At 46.9% G+C, this 26,170-nt stretch overlaps 1 protein-coding gene and 1 pseudogene across 8 annotated transcripts in view; one reads left to right on the plus strand and one right to left on the minus strand.

The window, feature by feature from the left end:
* Positions 1-16,718, minus strand: part of LOC117088604 — a 32,256-nt pseudogene extending 15,538 nt beyond the window's left edge.
* NLRC5 (NLR family CARD domain containing 5) overlaps positions 1-26,170 on the plus strand; it is a 93,999-nt gene that overhangs the window by 15,750 nt on the left and 52,079 nt on the right. For 5 of the 8 annotated variants that reach the window (XM_033218486.1, XM_033218490.1, XM_033218492.1 and 2 more), the window contains exons 2-10: positions 13,149-13,267; positions 16,705-17,011; positions 18,259-18,318; positions 19,746-19,814; positions 21,330-22,980; positions 24,099-24,182; positions 24,329-24,412; positions 25,810-25,893; positions 26,032-26,121. In XM_033218486.1, coding sequence (XP_033074377.1) covers positions 16,717-17,011; positions 18,259-18,318; positions 19,746-19,814; positions 21,330-22,980; positions 24,099-24,182; positions 24,329-24,412; positions 25,810-25,893; positions 26,032-26,121 — 2,417 coding nt within the window. In that variant the 5' untranslated portion in view covers positions 13,149-13,267; positions 16,705-16,716. Of the gene's footprint in view, positions 1-5,605; positions 5,618-12,941; positions 12,946-13,148; positions 13,268-16,704; positions 17,012-18,252; positions 18,319-19,745; positions 19,815-19,939; positions 20,165-21,329; positions 22,981-24,098; positions 24,183-24,328; positions 24,413-25,809; positions 25,894-26,031; positions 26,122-26,170 lie in introns of those variants that run through there. The other 3 variants (XM_033218487.1, XM_033218491.1, XM_033218493.1) reach the window with 3 other exon arrangements.

A 26,170-nucleotide genomic window follows, 5' to 3' on the forward strand; every position in this document is an offset into this window, starting at 1 on the left:
TGCTTTGTGGTGGTCACAGCACCATGGTGTGACTTTATCCTGGAGGCAATGGGAAGCTGATAGCAGGTTCAGACAGGCATGAGGCCAGACCAGAGCTGAGTTTTAAAGATAACTCCAGCCAGAGGCATGCGTGCATGTGCACATGTGGGTACGTGTACGTGTGTGCACGTGCATGTGTGTATGAGTGTGGACTACAGATGGGACAGCTTTCTGAGCAAAGGGAACAGCCAAGGCAAAGGCCTGGGGGCTGCAGGGAGAGAACAGGGTTTGATCTCTCCACTCCTTCCTCTAAACTCTGAGTCAATAGCATTTTCCGGATAGCAGGAAGGATTCCCAAAGAGCACAGCAGTGAGGGCAGTTGGAGGAAGGCGTCTGCTGGGACACTGAAACCAGGGTGGGGCAAACTCCCTTTGCAGCTCCTCAGACTCAGAGCCCCCACAAAGCTTCCAGGTGCACCCCAGCCCTTTTCCCTCTCTCTGGACTGGGATGGCATGATCCTAGGACTGCGACTCCACGTGTCTGAATTCCCTTTACTGACTGTGTGACCCTGGCCATTTTCCCCCCACCTTTCTCTCAGCGCCCCATTGGATTAGTCTGCCTCAGGAGCGCACTGGGGATTCTTAGAGGTAACACCTTGAACTGAAAGCCAGGGGTCCTGGTGCCAAAATGCAAATGTGAGGGCTTGAAAGTTTGTCGGGTTTTATTTCCTCTGTTTGGTTTGCAGCAGCTCCTGCTTCTTGTTTTCTATAGAACAGTAAAAAACTTTATGCATTTGAATATCGTGAACCTCATAATTAATATGCAATATAAAAACTACTAGCTATGCATGGATAAATCAATTGGAGCACAGTGGCTAGGCGTGTCTTTCTCATTCTTTGATGGCTACCTCAAATCAAATCAATATGAACTTGGAGTCAGGCACAGGGGCTCACGCCTGTACTTTGGGAGGCCAAGGCAGGAGGATCACTTGAGTGCAGGAGTTTAAGACTAGCTTGGGCAACATAGCCAGACCTTGTCTTAGTATTTAAAAAAGAAAGAAAGAAATAAAAAGTGAACTTGGGAGTGATGAATGACAACTCGTATAGCTGAAGTAATAAATATATTCAACTTTTAAAACTTGATTTTGATTAGATAACACATGCATACGGTATAACATTCTAGGCCAGGTGCAGTGGCTCACATCTGTAATCCCAGCACTTTGGGAGGCCAAAGTGGGCAGATTGTTTGAGCCCAGGAGTTGAGGTCTAGCTTGGGCAACATGGTGAAACCCCGTCTCTGCAAAAACCACGAAAAAATTAGCTGGGTGTGGTGGTGTGCACTTACTTATACCAGCTACTCAGGAAGCTGAGGTGGGGGAATCATATGAGCCCAGAAGGTGGAGACTGCAGTGAGCCATGACCACACCAAATGCACTCCAGCCTGGGTGACAGAGCAAGACCCTGTCTCAAAAAAATAAAATAAAATAAAATAAAATAAAATAAAATTCCTTTCACTGGGGACAATTACCATTATGAATTTCTTCCAGAAATATTCCATGTACTGTGTACACTTTTTTTTGTTGTTTTGTTTTTGAGACCGAGTCTCGCTCTGTCACCCAGGCTGAAGTGCAGGGACGCAGTCTTGGCTCGCTGCAGCCTGGACCCCCCCAGACTCAAGCAATCCTCCCACCTCAACCTTCTGGGTAGCTTGGACAACATGCGTGCACCACCACTCCTGGCTAATTTTTGTATTTTTTGTCAAGACAGGGTTTTGCCATGTTACCCAGGCTGGTCTGAAACTCTCAACCTCAAGTGATCTACCCGCCTCTGCCCCTCAAAGTGCTGGGATTGTAGTCGTGAGCCACCACTTTTATTTTTTCTTGACACAAAGGAAGCATATTCTACGCCCTGTTTTGCCCCAGCTCTCTTTTAAAAAACAATATATCGTGGGTACTATTCCATATCATTCCATATAGTTTGTCCTCTTTTCTTTTCTTTTTTTTCTTTCTTTCTTTCCTTCTTTTGAGACAGAGTCTCACTCTGTTGCCCAGGCTGGGATGCAGTGGCACTATCTCAGCTTACCACAACCTCCCGGGCTCAAGTGATCCTCCCACCTCAGCCTCCTGAGTGGCTGGATGCTGCCTCTTTCTTTTTGATGGCTGCAAAGAATTCCATTGTATAGATGTGCCATAATTTAATCATAATATGTCTTCTTTGATCATTTAGGTTTTTCCAATTTTTGCTATTATAAGCAAGGCTATGTTAAATATCCCTGGGCATATTATTGTGCATATTATGAAGACATCTGTAGGTTAAATGCCTGTGTATGGAATTGCTCAGTGTGATTATATGGCATTTACCACTTTGGTAGATAAAGGTTGTGTTCTGTTACATTTTCATGGATGAATTTCTTCCAGAAATATTCATGTATTTGTATACACATTTTTTGAGACACAGTCTCAAAACTATTGACACATTATTATTATTATTATTATTATTATTTCACATTATTTAGGGAAGTTTCATTTTTTTCTGAGCTATCACTGATAATTTCTTATTTACACATCATCTTATATTTCTCTTCCTTACACATTGGGGAACTGTCTATTCTAGTTTTTAATGTAAATGTTCTTGTGGCTTTTTTAGAAAAAATCAAAATATGCACATTAAAAAGTTTGAATGGTTCAGAGGGTCCTAAAAAGGGTCCACAGTGGAAAAGGCTCTCCTTTCCCGGCATCTCCAGATCCCTCCTCAGACACAAGCCTGTCATCGGTTTCCTGTGTAGCTTCCCAGAGTTGGTCTCTATGTATGCAAATACACACACATTTAAAATATACACATGCCAGGTCCACGTGGAATGATGCAGTGTGTCAAAGTGCCCGTTCATTCACAACCTTGCCAACTCAGTAATATCCTTGCAAATCTAATAGTTAGAAAATGGTGTCTCTTTTTTAGTTCTAAAGTATTATATTTATTCTATTTTCTGTGAGCTTGAGCATCTTTTCATCTATTTAAAAGTCATTGGGTCCAGGGGTGGTGGCTCATGCCTGTAACCCCAGCACTTTGGGAGGCCAAGGCAGGTGGATCACCTGAGGTCAGAAGTTCGAGACCAGCCTGGTCAACATGGTGAAAACCAGTCTTTATTAAAAATACAAAAAAAAAAAAAAAAATTAGCCAGGCATGGTGGCTCATGCCTGTAATCCCAGCTACTTGGGAGGCTGAGGCAGGAGAATCGCTTGAACTGGGGAGGTGGAAGTTGCAGTGAGCCGAGATCGTGCCACTGCACTCCAGCCTGGGCAACTCAAAAAAATTTTTTTTTAATGTCATTGGTATTTCCCTTTATTCTAAACCTTTTATGTTCTTTGCCTACTTTTCTACAAGGTCACTGGCTTTTTCAGGGTTGGTTTTTAGTAACTCTCTATTTATTAAAACATTTATACATTTATAGCTTTGTTTATGATGTATACATTTATAACCTTGTCTGTGATGCAGATATTTTTCCAATTGGTCATCTGGCTTTTGACTTTATATGTGGTATTCTTTGACAATACAAAAATTTTAATTTATATCTCATCAGTTTCATCCAGGTTTTTTTTTTCATGATTTCTGAGTTTTGCGTCATGCTTAGTAAGACTCTCTCTACTCTGAAATTATTTTCTGTAAAATACTTTTTTCAGTCAGTCATAGTGGTTCACATCTGTAATCCCAGAACTTTGGGAGGTAGAGATGGAAGGATTACTTGACTCCAGGAGTTCAAGGCTGATCTGGACAACAGAGCAAGACCTTGCCTCTATTTTTTTAAAGAGAAATTTTTTTTAAGTTAAAAAAGAATATTTTTTTCCATGTTTTGTTTGAGCACTTAAATTTTCTTAACTTTTTTGTCATGAAACATAACACATAGAAAAATGTAATGTAAGTATACAACTTCATGAATTGTTATAAATTGAACATACAGACTTCTGGTACTTTCATGGTTTAACTTCTTACATTTAAATTTTGGTTTCATCTAGACATTATTTTGATATAATTGTGAAATAGAAATCCATTTTTATTGTAAAAGAACACTTTTTAAATGTTCATGAAATGTTTTAAAATGTATTATATACTAAGCAAAAAAGAAAATCTCAACATATTCCTCAAAGTAGAAATTGCACAGGACTTATTCTTTGTACAGTGTAATACAACAAAAACTAATGATAAAGCCATAAAAACAATCCTTTATTAAATTACTCCATTCCAAATTATAATTTCAATCTACTTAGCACATAAGTATTTGATCTACATTTACTGAAATTGACCAAAAGTGTTTTATTATTTTTTAAAAGGTAAAGGCTAGCAACAGCTTAAGCAATACAGTTTATAATTTTAAAGAATAACAAACAGCCTCACTAAATCAGAGGAAAGAAATAGAAAGATAAAAGTAAAAATTACAGAACTAAAAAAGGGACCATTCCAGCAAAATTGATAAATGTTTTCAAACATAAGACTTACCAACTGCTGGTGAATCTAAAAAGAAGAAAAAGACAAAAAGTAAACTAAATTAAATGTGAAGCCTTGAGGAGATTTAAAATTATAAGAAAATAGGCAGGGCGCGGTGGCTCACACCTGTAATCCCAGCACCTTGGGAGGCCGAGGTGGGTGGATCATGAGGTCAGGAGCTTGAGACCAGCCTGGCCAACATGGTGAAACCCCGTCTCTACTAAAAGTACAAAAATTAGTTGGCTGTGGTGGCATGCGCCTGTAGTCCCAGCTACTCGGGAGGCTGAGGCGGGAGAATCACTTGAACCTGAGAGGTGGAGGCTGCGGTGAGCTGAGACCATGCCATTGCACTCCAGCCTGGGTGGCAGAGTGAGATTCCGTCTCAAAAAAAAAAAGGCCGGGCGTGGTGGCTCATGCCTGTAATCCTAGCACTTTGAGAGGCCGAGGCGGGTGAATCACGAGGTCAGGATATCGAGACCATCCTAGCTGACACGGTGAAACCCCATCTCTACTAAAAATACAAAAAATTAGCTGGGCGTGGTGGCGGGCGCCTGTGGTCCCAGCTGCACACCACTGCACTCCAGCCTGGGCAAAAGAGCGAGACTCTGTCTAAAAAAAAAAAAAATTATATACAACTGTGAGCTATACTATGTTTGACCATCTTGACAAAATGAGCAACTTTCTCAAAACTATAAATTGCCAAATGTTCATTAAAAAAAATAAGCCAAAAATAACCAGCCAACACAATGAGGATAAATTTAAAGTGATCAAGTTTGATTTTTTTAAAAACTGTTCAAACATCTCGGTAGTGCTGGGCAGGAATTTGGCTTTCATTCTGGGAGGGATGAGAAGGCTCTGAGGGGCATGGGACCTGATGTCACAGGACCTGATGCAGGCTGTGTCTTAACAGCTGACTCCTGCGTGGAGAAGGTTATTGGGGGACAGGTGGACGGAGACCAGGGCGGAGGCAGGTGCAGGAATCCGCGTGAGAAATGGTGGTGTCCAGGCTAGGCCAGAGCAGTAGAGGAAGCAAGATTCTGGAATGCACTTGGAAAATGAAGCCATCTTTGGGCTTAAGCTCAAGGAAGCATGAAGCTGCCCCTAACTGAAGTGGGGAAGGTGGTCTGGGGAGCAGTTTGGGAAGAGAGATCAGGAGCTCAGTTTCGGACTTGGAAATTTTGAAATGCACATGAGGCATCCAGGTGGAGTTGGGAGAATTAAATCATGCCGAAAGGTACTCACGTGGCAAGTAGCAAATATTCGCTATATTGTCTGTTCAACTTTGTCAACTGCTTTTCCAGTAGAAATGTAGTGTCCTTATCACACATGCATAAATGTTTAACTCAAAAGTAAAATGAAATATTTTCTCAGTAGATATGAATTGCTTTTTAATTTTTTTTTTTTGACATGGGGTCTCACTCTGTTGCCCAGGCTGGACTGGAGTGGCGAGAGCTCACTGCAGCCTCAAACTCCTGGGCTCAAGCAATCCTCTGCCACAGCCTCCGGATTAGCTGGGACTACAGGCACACACCACCACGCCCAGCCAATCTTTTATTTTTTGTAGAGACAGAGTTGTGCAATGTAGCCCAAGCTGGTCTCCAACTCCTGAGCTCAAGCTATCCTCCCACCTCTGCCTCCCAAAGTGTTGGGATTACAGAAGTGAGCCACCACACCTGGCTACTTTTTATTGTAATATTCATCCTCCATCTATCATACTTGGTGCAGATATTTTTCCCTACCTATTGCCTTCCTATTTCTCTTTTATTTCACATTATTTAGGGAAGTTTCATTTTTTGTGAGCTATCACTGATAATTTCTTATTTACTCATCATCTTGTATTTCTCTTCCTTACACATTGGGGAAATGTCTATTCTAGTTTTTAAGTAAATGTTCTTGAGGCTTTTTTTTTTTAGAAAAAATCAAAAGATGCACATTAAAAAGTTTGAATGGTTCAAAGGGTCCTAAAAAGGGTCCACAACGGAAAAGGCTCTCCTTTCCCAGCATCTCCAGGGCCCTCGTCAGACAAAACCCTGTCGTCAGTTTCCTATGTAGCTTCCCAGAGTTGGTCTCTATGTGTGCAAATACACACATATTTAAAATATACACATGCCACAGCTTTTTATTTATTTATTTATTTATTTTTATTTTTATTTTTATTTTTTGAGACAGAGTCTCGCTCTGTCGCCCAGGCTGGAGTGCAGTGGCCGGATCTCAGCTCACTGCAAGCTCCGCCTCCCGGGTTTACGCCATTCTCCTGCCTCAGCCTCCCCGAATAGCTGGGACTACAGGCGCCCACCACCTCACCCGGCTAGTTTTTTGTATTTTTTAGTAGAGACGGAGTTTCACCATGTTAGCCAGGATGGTCTCGATCTCCTGACCTCGTGATCCGCCTGTCTCGGCCTCCCAAAGTGCTGGGATTACAGGCTTGAGCCACCGCGCCTGGCCAACCACAGCTTTTTAAAATTTGAATTTATGGGCCGTGTGCAGTGGCTCACGCCTGTAACCCCAACACTTTGGGAGGCCGAGGCAGGTGGATCACCTGAGGTCAGGAGTTCAAGACCAGCCTGACCAATATGGTGAAACCCCATCTCTACTAAAAATACAAAAATTAGGCAGGTGTGGTGGTGGGTGCCTGTAATTCCAGCTTCTCAGGAGGCTGAGACAGGAGAATCACTTGAATCCAGGAGGCAGAGGTTGCAGTGAGCTGAGATTGTGCCACTGCGCTCCAGCCTGAGCGACAGATGGAGACTCCATCTCAAAAAAAAAAATGAATTTAGACCCAGGTGAGCGGAGGCTCACGCCTGTAATCCCAGCACTTATGGAGGCTGATGAGGAGAGAATCACTTCAGTCCAGGAGTTCAAGACCAGCCTGGGCAACTCAGGGAAACCCTGTCTCTACAAAAAAATAAAAATTAGCCTGGCATGGTGGAGTATGCCTATTGTCTCAGCTACTCCGGAGGGTGAGGCAGGAGGATCACTTGAACTCAGGAGTAGCAGGCTGCATGAGCTATGATTGCACCACACACTCCAGCCTGGGTGACACAGCAAGACCCTGTGTCAAAAAAAAAAAAAAGAAAAGAAAAGAAAATTAGATTACCGTCATAGGTACAAAACACTTCCCAGTTTGTTGCTTTCGTTTTGTTTGTTGACATTTTTACTATACAGAAAAAAAAATGGCAATAAAGAATATGTTATTACGTTAATTTATAATGCATTATTTTTAATGACTTTATTGAGGTGTAATTTACATACCGTAAAATCCATCCATTTTAGGTGTACAATTCAGTGATTTCTAGTAAATTTACTGAGTTATGCGACCATCACCACAATCTGGTTTTGGGACGTTTTCATTACTGCCGTAATATTCCTCATACCCATTTAGAATTATTCCTATTTCTGCCCCTGGCCCAGGCAACCACTAATCTACTTGCTGTTTCAATAGATTTGCCTTTTCTGGACATTCTACGTAAATAGAATCATACAATATGTGATCTTTAGTGATCTTTTTCCACATGGCATAAACTTTGTTCCTTTTTATTGTTGAATAATGTTCCATTGTATAGCTATATCACAGTTTGTTTCTCCATTCATGAGCTTTTGGGTATTTGGGTTGATTTCACTTTTTGACTGTTATGGATAATGCTGGTATGAACATTCATATACGAGTTTTTGTGTGGATGTATATTTTCATTTCTCTTGGAATAGACCTAGGCATGGAATTGCTGGATTAGATGGTAATTCTGTTGTTTTATATTCTAAGGCAGGGTTCCCCAATCCCTGGACCACAGACCAGTGCAGGTCCATGGCCTTTTAGGAACTGGGCCACACAGCAGGTGGTGAGCGACCGGCGGGCGAGTATTACTGCCTGAGCTCTGCCTCCTGTCGGATCAGCGGTGCCATTAGATTCTCATAGGAGAACAAACTCAGTTGTGAAATGCGCATGGGAGGGATTTAGGTTGAGAGTTTCTGATGAGAATCTAATGATAGATGCAATGAGCTTGAATCATCCCGAATCCATCTCCCACCTCCAAACCGCATCTGTGGAAAAAATTCTCTCTCGCAAAACTGGTCCCTGGGCCAAAGAGTTTGGGGATAGCTGTTCTAAGGAACTGCCAAAACTGCCAAACTGTTTTTTCAGAGTGGCTGGACCATTTTACATTCCCATCAGCAATATATACAGTGTCCTGCTTCTCTACATTCTCATCAACATGTGTCTTTTTCATTATAGCCATTCTATGTGGGTGTGAAATGCTATGTGGCTGTGTTTTTCATTTCCATGCAGAAATTTTTAATTTAATTACTTAGTTAAAAATAATTCTTTAAATTTAAAACACTCATATTGCCATATATATATTTTTATACTACAAAGTGATACAATTTTTGTTAATTTTCCTGCTTTGATTACTCTTTACCTGTATAGTAGGTAAATCTTTACATAAGATCACAATTATATTGAATAGTAATTTATTCAACTCAAAATCTTCATAGGATTTAGAAAATTTAAGTCCTTTACCAAAGGGTTTGACTTTTAACTTCATTAAAGTTTGCAAACAGTAGCAAATCCTTGGTAAAGCCACATTCAATCATTGGCATTCCAGGATTTTGAGCTATAACTGTAGTGATCACTAATATGTCATTTCTAAGCTGACAGTCATAATGACTAAAGCCTCCCATAAATAGATTTTTAAATACTTCCTTCAAAGCCAGTAAACATTCCAAGTTACTAAGCTGTTGAACAATTTCTTCTTTTGAATATTTCTCTGATAAGTTCCAAAGTGTTTCTGATGAAGGAAATAAAAGCCGTCCAGATAAATCTGGGTCATTGAGGTGAGCACAGATTCCACTGGCTGCTTGTGCTTTCATCATTACAGTACAGTTAACTTCAGAAGTCGAGAGATGCTGCAGAACTTTGAGTACCTAAAGTTTCTCAACAAGTTGATTTTCGGCCGGGCGCGGTGGCTCAAGCCTGTAATCCCAGCACTTTGGGAGGCCGAGATGGGTGCATCACGAGGTCAGGAGATCGAGACCATCCAGGCTAACACCATGAAACCCCATCTCTACTAAAAAATACAAAAAACTAGCCGGGCGAGGTGGTGGGCGCCTGTAGTCCTAGCTATTCGGGAGGCTGAGGCAGGAGAATGGCGTGAACCCCGGAGGCGGAGCTTGCAGTGAGCTGAGATCCAGCCACTGCACTCCAGCCTGGGCGATAGAGCGAGACTCCGTCTCAAAAAAAAAAAAAAAAAAAAAGTTGATTTTCAAGCAAGGTCATTAACTGGACCATTGTTTTTGCCAGTCCTCCAACTTCAGTCATTTGAATCTTGTATGATGAACTCGCTTGCTGGTAACCTGGAATACGCTTCTTTGGTAGTTCTGCATGATAAAAGTCAACCATAAGCTTACAATTCTGTATCCTCAATTCAGAACTTGGTATTTTCATTAAGTATCCAGAAGTGCAATTGAATTAGCAGTATCTCCAGCATAAGTTATTTCATCCGATACTTTCTTTTTCAAAAATAGCAAGCCATGCTATTTTATGATATCATATGCAGATTCCACAAAACGCGGCTGGCTTTCGATTTTTACTGCACACAGATTCAGAATTTTAAATGTCTGTACTAGATCCCTTAAGGGAAGTTCATTCTGATAACACTGTACCAGTTTCTTGACAGATTTAAGTTGTTTTTCTTTAAGCCATCTTTAGCAGTCTCTTCAAAAAGTTTGATGACACAATTAAGGTCCATAGGTTTCAAAACACCAGTTCTGCATGGTGAGGGAGGCCTCGGGAAACACCATCATGGTGGAAGACAAAGGGGAAGTCAAGACCTTCTTCATGGTGTCAGGAAAGAGACAGCGTATTGCTATGTATTTTAACACCACTTATTTCCTCCCTTTTTTCTCTCAATATCATGGATTAAATACTGTATTTTAAATGAGTGTGAGGCTCACTTGGACTCTATTCCACCCGTTTGGCCAATTTTTTTCCATTTTTAATTCAAGCATTTTAAAGTTTGAATGATGGTCACCTTATTATGCATTTTTTATGTTTGGGAGCTTTTTTGCTATTGCCTGATCCTTCCAACAAATAGCCTTTTGATAGAATTGCCTTTATTCGTTTCTTTATATCCAATTCTAACTTAAAATTCGACTTAAAATTAACTTAAACTGTTTTATTATGAAATATTTAAGTCATATAAATACTACCTCTTTTCTCTAAATGACTGCTCATATAATTTTACCAAGTTCTGTTAAAGCATCCTGTTGTACATAAAGTGGCATTGTTTTTTATCTGCCTGTTAACTTAGAGTGGGTTTTATTTTCTTTCACTTTCTGTGGTCAGAGGCAAGTTTGTGTTAGTCAGCTTGGGCTGTTAGAATGCAATACTATAGACTGGGCGGCTTAAACAACAGAAACTTGTGTCTCACAGTTCTGAAAGCTGGGAAGTCCCTGATCAGGAAGCCAGCAGACCTGGTGTCTGGAGAGGATGCACTTCCTGGTTTACAGATGGCACCTTCTCATTGTGTCCTCACAGGGCAGAGAGCAAAGAGAAAGAGAAAGAGAAAGCGCTCTCCAGCCTCTTCCTTTTTCCTTTTGTTTTTGTTTTCTTTTGTTTGTTTGAGATGGAGTCTTGCTCTGTCGCCGAGGCTGGACTGCAGTGGCACGATCTCGGCTCACTGCAACCTCTGCCTCCTGGGTTCAAGTGATTCTCCTGCCTCAGCTTCCTGAGTAGCTGGGACTACAGGTGCCTGCCACCACGCCTGACTAATTTTTATATTTTTATTGGAGATGGGGTTTCATCATGTAGGGCAGACTGGTTTTAGACTCCTGATCTCAAGTGATCTGCCTGCCTTGGCCTCCCAAAGTGCTGGCATTACAGGCGTGAGCCACCGTGCCCAGCCTCCAGCCTCTTCTTGTGAGGGTGGTAATCCCATCATAAGGGCTCCACCCTCTTGACCTAATCACTTCGCAAAGGCCCCACTTCCAAATACCATCACACTGGGTATTTAGGCTTCACCAGGTGAATCAGTGGGGGAGGTGGGACACAAACATTCAGTCCACAGCAAGTTTTTATCTCAATTTGCTAATGCCTCTATTTCTCCTGTTACAATGTGATAATGCTGTTTTCCAAAATATCATTTAGCTGGCTGTGGTGACCCATGCCTGCAGTCCCAGCTACTCAGGAGGCGAAGGCAGAAGGATCACATGAACCTAGGAGTTTGAATCCAGCCTGGGCAACATAGAAAGACCCTGTCTCTTAAGAAAAAAAAAAGAGGCCGGGCGCAGTGGCTCACGCTTGTAATCCTAGCACTTTGGGAGGCCAAGGCGGGCAGATCACCTAAAGTCGGGAGTTCAAGACCAGCCTGAACAATATGGAGAAACCCTGTCTCTACTATACAAAATGAGATGAGTGTGGTGGCACATGCCTGTAATCCCAGCTACTTGGGAGGCTGAGGCAGAATTGCTTGAACCAGAAGGTGGAGGTTGTGGTGAGCCAAGATCATGCCATTGCACTCCAGCCTGGGCAACAAGAACAAAACTCTGTCTCAAAAAAAAAAAAAAGAAAGAAAAGAGAAAGAAAGAAATGAAAAGAAGCACTTAAAGAGGCTGAGCCTGGCAGATCACTTGAGGTCAGGAGTTCAAGACCAGCCCGGCCAACATGGTGAAACCCAGTCTCTACTAAAAATCCAAGAATTAGCCAGGCGTGGTGGCACACACCTGTAATCCCAGCAACTCGGGAGGCTGAGGCACGAGAATTGCTTGAACCCAGGAGGTGCAAGTTGCAGTGAGCTGAGATCATGCCTTTGCACTCCAGCTTGGGGAACAGAGCACGACTCCATCTCAAGAAAAAAGAAAGAGAGAGAGAAATATAGACATATCTTATTAGTCCCCTGGGACCTCTTCAAAAGATCTCTCTTTTCCTTTCTTATTTCTAAGTACCATACTACATACCACCTCCATTATGTCAGAATGTGCCCTATTTACATGGATTCGTCCAAAGTCATGGAACTCCGGGTTACGTTCCTCATATTTCACAAAGACACAATCAGAGCACACGCTGCTCTTCCGCCTCTCTTCCTTTCCTCCATGTAGTCTGTAGCTACCTGTTCTCTTCTTTGTTCGTAGGAAGATCTCTGTTGTATGGTGTGGGAATCTGTGCCAGCGTGTCTTTTTACTGTGCTGTCTTTGAGCAGCTATCAATGCTTCCGGGTCTTCTCTTTAAGAAGAATGTTTACTCTCAATTGTTTAAAAACTAACTAAATAGTAAGAAGATTGTAAATCCTAACCTTTTTGGGGTTTTATATTGGGGGCAAAAGTTGGCATCTGCAGTAAGGATTATTTCATTATCATCTGAATAAATGACCAAAAATAACTTTGCTGACTTGCAGGGCTCATTGTGATGCCAAAGGACATTGTAAGGTGAATATCTGAATTGGAGGAGGAAGAGGGGCATTCTCTGAGCCAGGTGTGGCAGGAGGTGACATCAAGGAGGGTTAGGCTGCGTAAACCCAGGGACATAAGGAGCTGCAGTCAGGGAAGAACAAGGTCTACAGATGGAGTTGCGGGGACTGTGTCTGGATCCAGTGTTCTCAGAGGTGTCGCCGGCAGGCAGGGGCAAGGGCTGGTGCCTGGTTTACAGCATTCCTTTTGGAGTCTGGAATAGTGGGGACAACTCCCTGTCTTCTCTCCCCTTAGGGGTCTGCACTATGGAAACAACCTGTCAGTCCAACTCAAGGCACAAGGACATAGCCCAGACGCCCATGAGACCCTCTCTGTGGGGACCCTAGAGCACCTATCATGAACGAGGACACCAAGTAGGTGATTTTTTTCTCCCCTTCACCTCCTCTTCTCCCCTCCCATCTACTTCTTCACTCTTCTCCTACTGCCAAGATTGGTCCCTACCCAAATCTGCTTACTGGCTTGCCCCCAACACAACAAACCTACCCTTGACCATCATTCAGCATGAGAATGTAATGATCAGACACAGAAAATCAGGAAGAGTTTTGAGACAGCATCTAATCTACCCATTTTAGACATGGTATGACTGAGGCTTATGTAGGAAAAAGGCTTGCTCAAGGTCACACTATGAGTGTATCCGCTACGAAGGGCCAGGTTACACTGCAGTACATGCACCCTCCAAAGTCCCAGTGACTCATGGCAACAAAAGTTTATTTCCTGCTCTTGCTTCCTGTCTGGTGTGGATTGACGGGGATTGCTCCTCCACATCATCCTGTCTCCCAGACTCAGGCTAACAGGGTAGCCATGATTTGCAATATTTCTGGCCCCTGGAGTAGAAAAAAAGAAAAAGTGAATCACACCTTGGTTCTTTAAACGTCTATACAGGCATGACATGAGTCTTTTTTAGCATATTTCAATGACCAAAGCAAATTTCATGGCTGTGCCCAATTTCAAGGAGGCAGAGAAGTGTAATCCCACCAAAAGCCTAGAAAGAGGAGAAAGAGTATCTGTGAACAGCCCTAACGCCTGCCACAGAGAATTAGTAACAGAGCTGGGCCATGGATCTTTCAACCATTGCCCTCTGTCTCCGAGATTATTCCCCACGGAAATCCCAGTGACTGATAATGATGCCATGTGCTTTTTCTCTGGAGGATGGTTAGCCTTAAAGAGATCTGTGTCATATCCTGAGGGATGGAACACTAATGATGGAAACAAAGGTATTGTGTTAGACTGGCTGGACGATCAATTTGAGGATGAGAAACATCACCAGAAATCCCACCATCCAGGCACTACTTACTTCCATCTGGTGCCATGCTGTCCTGGACCATTTCTTCATGGGCAGCATGGATGCTGGACACCATAGCCTGGAAAAGAAGTTATACCCTAGGCTATGGCCACATCCTTTTTCTGAGATCACACAAAATCCAGGGTGCTGGTGCCATCCGGGCATCAAAGGCCTTGGAAATTTACTGGCCCGGGAGGCAAGAAACCTCAGTTCTGCTCCTGGCTCTGTCATGGACTTGTTGTGTGACCGTGGGCACACCCTTTGCCCTTCCTTGGCCATGGTCTTTCCATCTGTTTAGTGGAGATGGTGATCCCTGCCTAAGGATCGTGGTGTGAGCATGTTTCATAAATTCTAAGACTCTCTGCCTGAGTAAGGACCTCCTGAGATTAGCCCAGTTGAGGAGAAATGACCAGTGGGGCTGGCGGCACATACAAGTATGTCTCTGCTGCATGCCAGGGAGTAGCTGGGCTCTAAACCCCAGCACGCATAGTACTGGCCTCAGCCTCTGGGAATTGGGAACGCTGGCTTCTGGGTGGACCTCCTACTCTTTTCAGAATTAAAGGTGGACTCTCTGGAGTTGTGAGGCTAAAATAAAGTATATAAAGCACTTAGACAGTGAGTGCTTACACAGTGAGTGCTTTCCAAGTGTGTACTGCTATGAGGAAGGAAATAGTACCAGAAGGCACATCTGGAAATGTGATAGCATGGTCCACTAGATGATAGACCACCATTTAGTTGGCCAGTCCTCAACTGTTAGACATTTAGGTTGTTTCCAATTTTTAATAATTATAAATAGTCTTGCAGTGAACATCTTTGTAACTAAATCTTGTACATATGTTCATGATTGTTTCCCAATTTTTCCCAATTCTAGAGTACTAGAAATGGAATTACTGAATCAAAGGAACTGCACATTGTTTAGGCTTTTGCTGTGTAAATGCCCCTTGCCCTCTATTGGTACTTCTATAAAGAGGTGATTTAAGAGTTCCAGTTCCGCCAGGCATGATGGCTCACGCCTGTAATCCCAGCACTTTCGAAGAGCGAGGTGGGCGGATCACCCTGAAGTCAGGAGTTTGAGCCTAGCCTGGCCAACATGGTGAAACCCCATCTCTACGAAAAATTACAAAAATTAGCCAGATATTGTGGTGTGCACCTATAATCCCAGCTACTCAGGAGGTTGAGGAAGGAGAATCGCTTGAACCCAGGAGGCAGAGGCTGCAGTGAGCCGAGATTACACCATTGCACTCCAGCCCAGGTGACAGAGCAAGACTCCATCTCAAAAAAAAAAAAAAAAAAAAAGAGTTCCAGTTCAGAAGGAGAGAATTTGTTTAGCAAAAGAGGTGATGGTCTGTGTTAGCTAGGATTAGAGTTCACTGTGAGTAACAGAAAGCACTAAACAACAGTGGCTTAACCAGAATGGAAGTGTATTTCCCTGCCATGTAATAGAAGTCCAAAGTCAGTGAGCACAGGGCAGATGGGCAGCTCAGTATGGGTTCCACCTCATGATTCAAAATGGCTGCCCAAGATCCAGCCATCCCATCGACATTCCAGCCAACAGGAAGGAGCAAAGAAGAATCGATAACACTTCCACTTACATTCCACTGGCCAAATTACATGGTTACATATAACTGCAAGGGAGACTGGGAAATAATAATCTATTCTGGATGACCAGAGAATGTTTAGTAGTTCTAATACTGAAGAAAAAGGGAAGAACAGATTTTGGGAGACAACTAGTTGTCTCTGCCATGAGGTTAGCTCAGACTGAGAGCAGCATAAAGAGTTCACGGAAACAAGAATGAGTAATGCATCCTCAGGGGACTGTCCACAGGGGATGAACTAGGCCATACAGAGAGCCAGGATGTAGGCACAAACGGAGTGGGGAGGGGGTGCGGAAGAAACAGACTGATCTCTGGAGCCGATCCCTGGGCAGAGACATCAAGACTCCATGGAGAGGCCACTTCCCTGCCTATTTATTGTTGCTCAGATGTAGGGAGTGGTTCTTGACTGCTTGACTTCCCCAGAAGCTCCCCTATCCCCCAGCTCACCTTCCCCAGATCACCTTCCCCCTAGTTCACCTATCCCCAACTCACCTGCCCTCAGGTCACCTGCCCCGCAACTCACCTGTTCTCCATCTAATCACCTGCCCCCAATTCACTTGTCCTCCAGCTCACTGGTTCCCCAGCTCATCTTCCCTCCAGTCCCTCTGTCCCCCAGCTCACCTGCCTGCCCTCAGTTCACCTGTCCCCCAGTTCATCTTCCTCCTAGCTTGCCTGTCCCCTGCTCACCTGTTCCCAAGCTCCCCTGTCCCCCAGTTCCCCTGTCTCTCAGCTCACCTTCCCTGCAGTTTCCCTGTCCCCAGTTCATCTGCCCCCAGATCCCCTGTCCCCCTGCTCATCTGCCCCCAGTTTACCTGTCCTCAACTCACCTCCCCCGCAGTTCCCCTGTCCCTCAGCTCATCTGCCCCCAGTTTACCTGTCCCCCTCAACTCACCTATCTTCCCTGTCCCTCCAGGGCCGGCTCCTCATGGACCCTGTTGACCTCCAACTCGGTAACAAGAACCTGTGGAGCTGTCTTGTGAGGCTGCTCAGCAAAGACCCAGAATGGCTGAACGCCAAGATGAAGTTCTTCCTCCCCAACACAGATGTGGATTCCAGGAACGAGACCTTGGACCCTGAACAGAGAGTCATCCTACAACTCAACAAGCTGCATGTCCAGGGTTCGGCCACCTGGCAGTCTTTCATTCATTGTGTGTGCATGCAGCTGGAGGTGCCTCTGGAACTGGAGGTGCTGCTCCTGAGTACTTTTGGCTGTGATGATGGTAAGGGCAGGTGTGAGAGATGCAAAGCAGCCAGGCCAGCACCTGTGTCATGGAGAGTCAGGGGGAGCCCAGGGACCCACCTGAGTCACAGACAGGGTGTAACCGAACCAGGATCTCAATTCTATATTTCCGGACATTTCCCAGAACAAATTCCCTAATGTGCCCAAATCTGCTGGGGCCTGGAGGACTCCTCCTTCCACCTGGCTTCACTCGAATTGCTTGAATTGCTGAGTGACTGCTTCCAGCCACAAAATCCCACATAGCCCACAATGCCCGAGAGAGTTCTTTCTTTCTTTTTTGGTAGGGGGAGGTTGTTTTTTGTTGTTGTTCTTGCTGGTTTTTGTTTGTTTATTTGTTTTTCATTTTTGAGACAAGGTCTTGCTCTGTTGCCTAGGCTGGAGTACAGTGGCACAATCATAGCTCACTACAGCATCCAACTCCAGGACTCAGGTGATCCTTCCCACTTCAGCCTCCCAAGTAGCTTGGACTATAGTAGAACTATAGGTGCACGCCACCACATTAGGCTGATTTTTCATTTTTTTCTAGAGACAGGACATCACTTTGTTGCCCAGGCTGGTCTTGAACTCCTGGCCTTAAGTGATCCTCCTCCCTTGGCCTCCCAAAATGCTGGGATTACAGATGTGAGCCATCATACCTGGCTAGAGGTGTTTTGTTCGTTTGTTTTGCAACATGGTCAGAAAGAGTGATGGGGAGTGCCTTCTACCTTCTGCTGATAGATAGTCAGGTTTAACGCTGTTCAGTTCCATGGGGATTTCTTGGGCACCTTCTGTTTGCACAGCACCGAGGGGAAACACAGGACATTGAGGGGCAACAGCGTCCTTGGAGAGAAAATTGGAACTCACTTAAGAACTCTACTTCAAGGCAGAGTGTCGGACATGCAGGAGGCTGGGCGGCACATGCATACATGTGCAGACATATGCAGATACACACAGTTGTATACATGTGGGTATGTGCATAAACCCATATACACATGCATAACACATGCATGCCTGTGCACACACATACATCAACTTGCATGCACTTGCATATACACATTTCTGCCCACCACTGCCTTCAAAGCTCACCATCACATTTTCTCCACAACATATAACTGAGTGTTCAGTTTATTTCTCCTTTGCTGGGTACCCACCCTGTGGGATGAGCCCTGAGCCAGGCACCAGGCCAGAGCTGGTCCCCAGCATCCCACGACAGCCCCATACCACATTACACTCTCCCCTCTTTTGCAGGGTTCACCAGCCAGCTGGGAGCTGAGGGGAAAAGCCTACCTGAATCTCAGCTCCACCAAGGTGAGAACTGGAGTTGGGGGATGGGAAGGGGGTGGTGAGCACTGTGAAGTCCCCACTTCCAAGCTGGAGGAGGCTGTTGGTGGCTGGTCACAGCCATTTCTCGTAGGCCATGCTCCTCGTCTGTCCCTGACCCTTTTGCAAGTGTGTCAATCCCCTGTGTCTCCCAGCCCCACCTCCTCCTGCTGTGACTTTCAAGGCTTTAGCTTGTCCTGTTACCAATTCTCAAGGGTCTAACCTGGAACCCCTCAGGAAGCCTGTTCTCACTTTCCTGCCCTCAACCCGTAGGGCCTCATCTCCCAGCCCCAAAGCGTCAGGCTTCACTTGTACACCTTGGACTTGACACTCACCTACAGCTGGTGTCTTCACCGGGGGTGCCTTTGGCTGATTTTCTGAAGGAGCTCAGAAGGGCCAGTGATTAAATAATGACCACCTACTGATTCATGGGTCACACTTTCATTTCGGCACCTTGACTTCTACAGAAGCATTGACTTTAATGATCACTGTGCCTGGCAGTAATGCCAACAGAAAACCCACCCTGTAATCTCAGCTCCCTAGTGAATCAAAGCTGTCCAAGTCCCTGGTGCAATAGGCCCATATCACTGAGCTGTCATCATTGTCTCATGGCTGTAACCAGATCTGATTGATATTTGACCAGTGAGTCCCTTTTTAATATAGGGTTTTTTAAGATATTGAAGTGCTCTCCAACTGGTTCCAGCCTCTTAGCAGGGCAAGGAGCTCAGGGCCCTGCTCCAGGGGCTGTTCCTATCGGTCGCTTAACTTAGCTGTGGGAGCTGTAGCAGGACCCTGCTTAACTTCTTAAAATTTTTTCCTGAGTCCTCTTTCCTTTCTCCCTCCCTTCGTTTCTCAGTCCCCTTCTTTCTTGTTTTCCTTCTTCCTTTCTCAAACTCTTCCAGAAAGGCGTTAAAGTGATTCTTGAAAATCCATGCAATGAGACAGGACTCAGGAAATCATTAAGGGACGTAAGGAAATGTGGGTGATAACAAATTGGGATGATAAAACACTAACACCGGAGGGAGGTTGCAGGCCCAGCCAAACTCACTGGGAACTTCACTTATATGACCAGTGGTGGCTTCCATAGAGCTTGGTCCTTCCCTGATGGACAGATGGCCATCTAGTGCTTGGAGCTGAGTGCTTCTGGGGGCTGTTGGCTGTCGGCCATGCTTCCTGCATCCTGGACTGCAAGACTGCCAGGCCCAGAACATCCACCTCCCAATGGGGGCCCTAGAAGTCCCCTCTGCAAATAGAAGCTGATGTTGACCCAGCCTCTGCCTACTGCCTGACTTTCCAGTCCCTGCACTTGGCTGCCTGCCCCCTGTCTGTGGACTGGAGTTCCCCAAAGGTTCTGGGTACCCCCTCAGCCCAGATCCCCAGACCCGGCTCCTCCACCCCTTCCTTTGCTTTTTCAGGCCTGAAGCGCCCACATCAGAGCTGTGGGTCCTCACCCTGCCGGAAGCGGTGCAGGAAGCAGCAGTTAGGTGGGTACCAGTGTGGGGAGGAACCTAAACAGAGAGATGGGGTTGCCTGGGGGCCAGGACCTGGACCCTGGACCTTGTCCCCTGCCAACAAGCCTCCAGAGGCCCAATGACTCTTGTCTTACAAGTTTCCAGGAGAAAAGGACTGGAGGTCCTGCACAGGTAGAGGAGAAGCCTGGGCTGGCAGCGAAGGGTCTCCCCACCCATCTGGCTGCATGGGGACTTCTCTCGAGAGGGCTCTGCTGAAGGAGCTGGAAGCACCATACAGGTCTCAGCTTCACCATCTAGGCTCTTCCAGGGACACCCTATGTCCTCAGTGTTGAAGGAGACCCAGGGAGGAGACCAGTTTGGGGGTGAGCAGGGGTGGGGAGGGGTGAGGAGGCCTGGGAGAAACCCCCAAGACAGAGGCCCTGGGGGCCCATGGGGAGCTGCTTAGGGCAGGCCAGGCCAGTGAGAGGAGAGGGGACTTCTCTCACTCGTGACCAGTTCTCAGAATGGTCCTCATTCTCCGCTAGTTGTCCCACTAACGGGAGCCCTCTCTGTCCCCACTGCTGCCAACCATGGCCATAACCAGAGGATTCACATCCACTCAAAATAGGCCACTACCTTGGCCTTTCCCCCTAGGGTTCCCCCCAAAAGCAGCCCCAGCCCTTTCCCTGGGTCACCTGAGACCTCTCAATGACCCAGGAATTAAAGGGTTAACATCTGGCACTGTAGGGGCCCAGCTCCCACAGCTCTGATCAGTAACGCCTAGGCCTACAGGTTGTTAGTGCTCACCCCTGGGCATTGCAGAACTGAAATATTGGGAAGGGGCACTGGGACCCAGATATCACAGAAAGAGGTTGTTTCAGTAAGATATTGCAAAGGGGCCAGGTGCAGTGGCTCACACCTATAATCCCAGCACTTTGGAGGGCTGAGGCAGGTGGATCAGTTGATCCCAGGAATTCAATACCAGCCTGGCCAACATAACAAAACCTTGCCTCTACTAAAAATACAAAAATTAGCTGGGTGTGGTGGTGTGCACCTGTAGTCCCAGCTACTCAGGAGGCTGAGGCAGGAGGATCACTTGAGACCAGGAGTTTGCTGCTGCAGTAAGCTAGGATCATGCCACTGCATTCCAGCCTGGGCAACAGACTGAGACTCTGTCTCTGGGAGGAAAAAAAAAAGGAAAAAAAAAGAGATGTTGCAAAGGAGGTGCCCTATTCCCCTCCCTGCATCTTACTGAACCCTTACACCACGTGTACTGTTGCAGAATGGATAGAACCACGACCCACACTTCTCCATTCCCACCTGCCTGTTTAAATAGCTACCAGAGAGCCTGTGCTCCCTTAGAACTGATTCCTCCTGGAAGTTGGGGTGGCACAGATCCCCTTGTGGTGCTCTTGACACTCCCACCCTCATCCCATCATACATATACATCTAGGGCTAGAGGCTCCCAACAGCCCAATACTGGGGCAAGAAGACATGAGCAGACGGCCAGGGGGTCCTGTCCTCATGCCATGTCGCTGCCCCTTGCAGAGTTGGCCAAGAAGTACCTGCAGCTCCTGCGGACCTCTGCCCAGCAGCGCTATGGAAGCCGAATCCCTGGGTCAGGGCAGCCCCACACCTTCCACCAGGTCTATGTACCTCCAATCCTGCGCCGGGCCACAGCGTCCTTAGACACTCAGGAGGGGGCCATTATGGGGGACCTCAAAGTGGAAGATGGCACTGACGTGAGCATCTCGGACCTCTTCAACACCAGGGTTAACAAGGGCCCAAGGGTGACTGTGCTTTTGGGGAAATCCGGCATGGGCAAGACCACGCTGGCCCACCGGCTCTGCCAGAAGTGGGCAGAGGGCCATCTGGACTATTTCCAGGCCCTGTTCCTTTTTGAATTCCGCCAGCTCAACCTGATCACAAGGTTCCTGACGCCGTCCCAGCTCCTTTTTGATCTGTACCTAAGCCCTGAGTTGGATCCTGATGCTGTCTTCCAGTACCTGGAGAAGAACGCTGACCAAGTCCTGCTGATCTTTGATGGGCTAGATGAGGCTCTCCAGCCTACGGGTCCTGATGGCCCAGGCTCAGTCCTTACCCTTTTCTCCCGTCTCTGCCATGGGACCCTCCTGCCCGGCTGCCGAGTGATGGCCACCTCCCGTCCAGGGAAGCTGCCCGCCTGCCTGCCTGCAGAGGCAGCCATGGTCTACATGCTGGGCTTTGATGGGCCACGGGTGGAAGAATATGTGAATCACTTCTTCAGCGCCCAGCCATCGCGGGAGGGGGCCCTGGCGGAGTTACAGACAAATGGGCGTCTCCGAAGCCTGTGTGCGGTGCCTGCGCTGTGCCAAGTTGCCTGTCTCTGCCTCCACCATCTGCTTCCTGACCATGCCCCAGGCCAGTCTGTGGCCCTCCTGCCCACCATGACTCAGCTGTATATGCAGATGGTGCTCGCCCTCAGCCCCCGTGGGCACTTGCCCACCACATCCCTGCTGGACCTGGGGGAGTTGGCCCTGAGGGGCCTGGAGACAGGGAAGGTTATCTTCTATGCAAAAGATATTGCTCCACCCTTGATAGCCTTTGGGGCCACTCACAGCCTGCTGACCTCCTTCTGCGTCCGCACAGGCCCTGGGCACCAGCAGACAGGCTATGCTTTCACCCACGTCAGCCTGCAGGAGTTTCTTGCTGCCCTGTACCTGATGGCCAGCCCCAAGGTGGACAAAGACACACTTACCCAGCATGTTACCCTCCATTCCCGCTGGGTACAGAGGACCAAAGCTAGGCTGAACCTCTCAGACCACCTCCCCACCTTCCTGGCGGGCCTGGCATCCTGCACCTGCCGCCCCTTTCTTAGTCACCTGGCGCAGGGCAATGAGGACTGCATCGACACCAAGCAGGCTGCCGTAGTGCAGGTGTTGAAGAAGTTGGCCACCCGCAAGCTCACAGGGCCAAAGGTTGTAGAACTGTGTCACTGTGTGAATGAGACACAGGAGCCTGAGCTGGCCAGTCTCACTGCACAAAACCTTCCCTATCAACTACCCTTCCACAATTTCCCACTGACCTGCACCGACCTGGCCACCCTGACCAACATCCTAGAGCACAGGGAGGCCCCCATCCACCTGGATTTTGATGGCTGTCCCCTGGAGCCCCACTGCCCTGAGGCTCTGGTAGGCTGTGGACAGATAGAGAATCTCAGGTGAGTAAGAGTGGAGGAGGACCAGGGAGGGGATTGGGCTTTTGGGGGAGCAGAGGCCAACCAGTCTGGCAGACCTCTGCCAAGGGGACTGGATAAGAATCTTGAATATCAGAGCAGAATGGCCTGTAATGCAAGAGAGGAAGCTCCATGCCTTGACAGGACCTCTGGAGTCCAAATGGATCCTCCTCTTGTCTGTGGTTTCTGGATTCTCAATCTCTGTTAATCATGGGCTGAAGCCTCAGATCCAGGCTGTCGATAGAGGCTGTTGGACTTTGGGCAGGTGTATGGAGCACACACATGCACACTGTCTAGGCCAGAGCTTCTTCATTCCTAAAACAAATCTGTAACAATAGCCAACTCATACTGTCATTGCGAGAATGAGATGGGATAACGCATGAAAAAACACTTTGTAGCACAGTGCCTGGCACAGAGCAAAAGCTCAGTGTGCATATTAGCTAGAGAAAAGGCTAGACTGTAGTAACAGAGAAACCTCCTCCCCAAACACAGTTAATAATGTGTTTTTAATAATGTGTTTTTAATAATAATAGTTAATAATGTATTAACCTAATAATAATAGGTTAAATAATGTAGACTTTTATTTCTCTCTCATGGAAGAGTCAGAGGTAGGTGGTCCAGGTCAATGGAATGGCTCAACTCCACGCAGTCATGCAGGGACCCAGGTCCCTCCCATTTTGCTTCATTATCCCCTTGGGAATCCTATCTGCACAGCAAAGCTAGGTCTTGGGTATATCAGTGCTCTGGCTTGGGAACAGGGAAAGAGCATGGAGGAACATGCCAATGCATTAAAGTTCAGTCCTAGAACTAGGACACAGCCCTTCCACTCACATTCCGTTGGTGAAAACATAGTCACCTGGCCACACTGAGCTGCAAGGGAGGCTGGGAAATGTGATCTCTGTCTGGGAAACCATGTTCCTCACGATAGCTCTATTGCTGTAGATGAAGTGAAGAATGGGCTTTGGTGGCCGATTAGAAGTCTCGGCCATAATATGTATTTGTTAGTACTACTGCATTAAGCCCCATCTGTCTAAGGGAGTGGTGATGACTTCTCAGCTCTGCCCAGCACTGATCCTCTGACACTTTGCTTCTTCTCATGGCAGTTTTAAGAGCAGGAAGTGTGGGGATGCCTTTGCAGAAGCCCTCTCCAGGAGCTTGCCGACAATGGGGAGGCTGCAGATGCTGGGGTGAGCCAGGCCTTGGAGCTGAGAAGGGTCTTCAGCTGGGGATGCCTGGTACTCTCCTCCCTCTCCTTAATCCTATACAAGGCAGATTCCTGGCCTCGCCCTTTTCCCCTCCTCGTTCCTCCCCACCATCTTTGCTTACTCTGTAGGTTAGCAGGAAGTAAGATCACTGCCCGAGGCATCAGCCACCTGGTGAAAGCTTTGCCTCTCTGTCCACAGTTGGAAGAAGTCAGGTGAGTGATCTCCAGGAGGGCTCACTGACTGGGGAGATAAGTCACTGCCCAGGTCCCAGAGACCCCCTGGGGCCTGCCTGGGGCCTGCATGTTCCTCCAAGTCTGACCAGTAGTTTTTCACTGAGACCCAGAGAGGGAAGGCATCAGTCCAAGTACTCAGCAGGGCTGAGTCCAAACCCAAGGCTCCCAGAGTCCCCAGAGCAAGGCTTCCTTCATCTAATATTTTGGACCATCTTGGAGGAGCATGAGTGTTAAGTTATCCCTTGTGTTATCCCTCTTTCTGCAATCCCAGGAGAAGGGATGGCAGTGCGTAGGCAGGAATCAGGCACTGTGGGTACACATAACTACATGAAGCACCGCACACCTTCACATTTGTGCACACGTGTCTACACTTGCACAGAAGTACACAGGCATATGCAAGAATATGCACCCACACATGCCCACTCATAGGTGTGCACATGTATGCAGCGCACACATATACAGTTAACTGCATGTACACATTTAGATGCCAGCACACTGACTAACTAAGCTCATATGCACAAATATACTTCTGCCCTGTGTCTGGGACTGAGTACCATGGGGAGTAGTGGGACCGGTGACCCTCCTCACTGGCAGGATGCTGCTAGTTTATATGGCACTTTTATGACATTTAGAGAAGGCACTCCTTCATCCACACAGATGCAGCTTGTCACTAAGGTTCGGCACTTGTTGAGTGAAAATAATAAGTTGGACCACAGTCGCTATTGTCGTCTCAGCTGGGCATCTGTGAACAGTGATTAGGCAAGGGTTCAGAAGTATTGAACTTGTTGACACTTTTTCCTGGCTATTGAGGGTGACTTTAATTTTGTCTCCCATCACCCACCATTGTTCTCAATCACCCTCACTCCCCTCAGCTCATCTGTCTCCCCAGCTAGGAACCCAGGCAGGGCTGACCTGTGAACAGGTGGGGAAAGTGGGGTCAGAGAGGAATGTGCTTGGCTCAGGGCTCTGGGTGAGTCAGGGCCACAGCTGAGACTGGAAGCGACGCCTGCAGCATCCCAGTCTAGACTTTACTCGTTGCCTGCGGGCCTCAGATGCATCCCAGACATAAGCCCTGGGAGCAGGGTGCTGGATCTCCTCATTGCACTTCATGAAGAGGCCATCAGGCTGTCTTCTAGATTCCTTGAGCCACCAGGCAAAAACTTCCCTATAGGAACCAAATAGACCCAGAAGTGAGGCCAGCAGAGGGTCTTTCCTCCTAGCTGTGCCTGTTGGAATCCAGCGAGCAGGCCATCGGATCTTTCTGGGCCCCTGTCTTATATCTCCCACATGAGGGTGGTCATCCTGTCACTTGCTAACTGGGGCTTGCAAGTGCCCCAACCCCAGGGCAGAGAGACTGGGCCTTCGTCTCCTTGCAGTTTTCGGGACAACCAGCTCAGTGACCAGGTGGTGCTGAACATCGTGGAGGTTCTCCCTCACCTACCACGGCTCCGGAAGCTTGAGTAAGTGATCGTTCCACTGCCACTGCAGCCCAGTCCCTCTCTATGCCTGAGTCACTTCACTCCCTTACAAGGCAAGGAAGGTCTGGGGCCCATGGGATAGGGGATTCCACTCCTGACACCTTTGCCACAATCGTGCAGCCTGAGCGGCAACAGCGTCTGCGTGTCAACCCTACTCTGCATGGCAAGGGTGGCAGTCACATGTCCTACCGTCAGGATGCTTCAGGCCAGGTAAGCAGAAGGCAGGGGATCTTGTCCTTCAGGGCCTTGAGAAAAGGGG

This window comes from Trachypithecus francoisi, unplaced genomic scaffold (assembly GCF_009764315.1).
Source record: "Trachypithecus francoisi isolate TF-2019V2 unplaced genomic scaffold, Tfra_2.0 Lachesis_group10, whole genome shotgun sequence".
NCBI classification, from domain to species: domain Eukaryota; kingdom Metazoa; phylum Chordata; class Mammalia; order Primates; family Cercopithecidae; genus Trachypithecus; species Trachypithecus francoisi.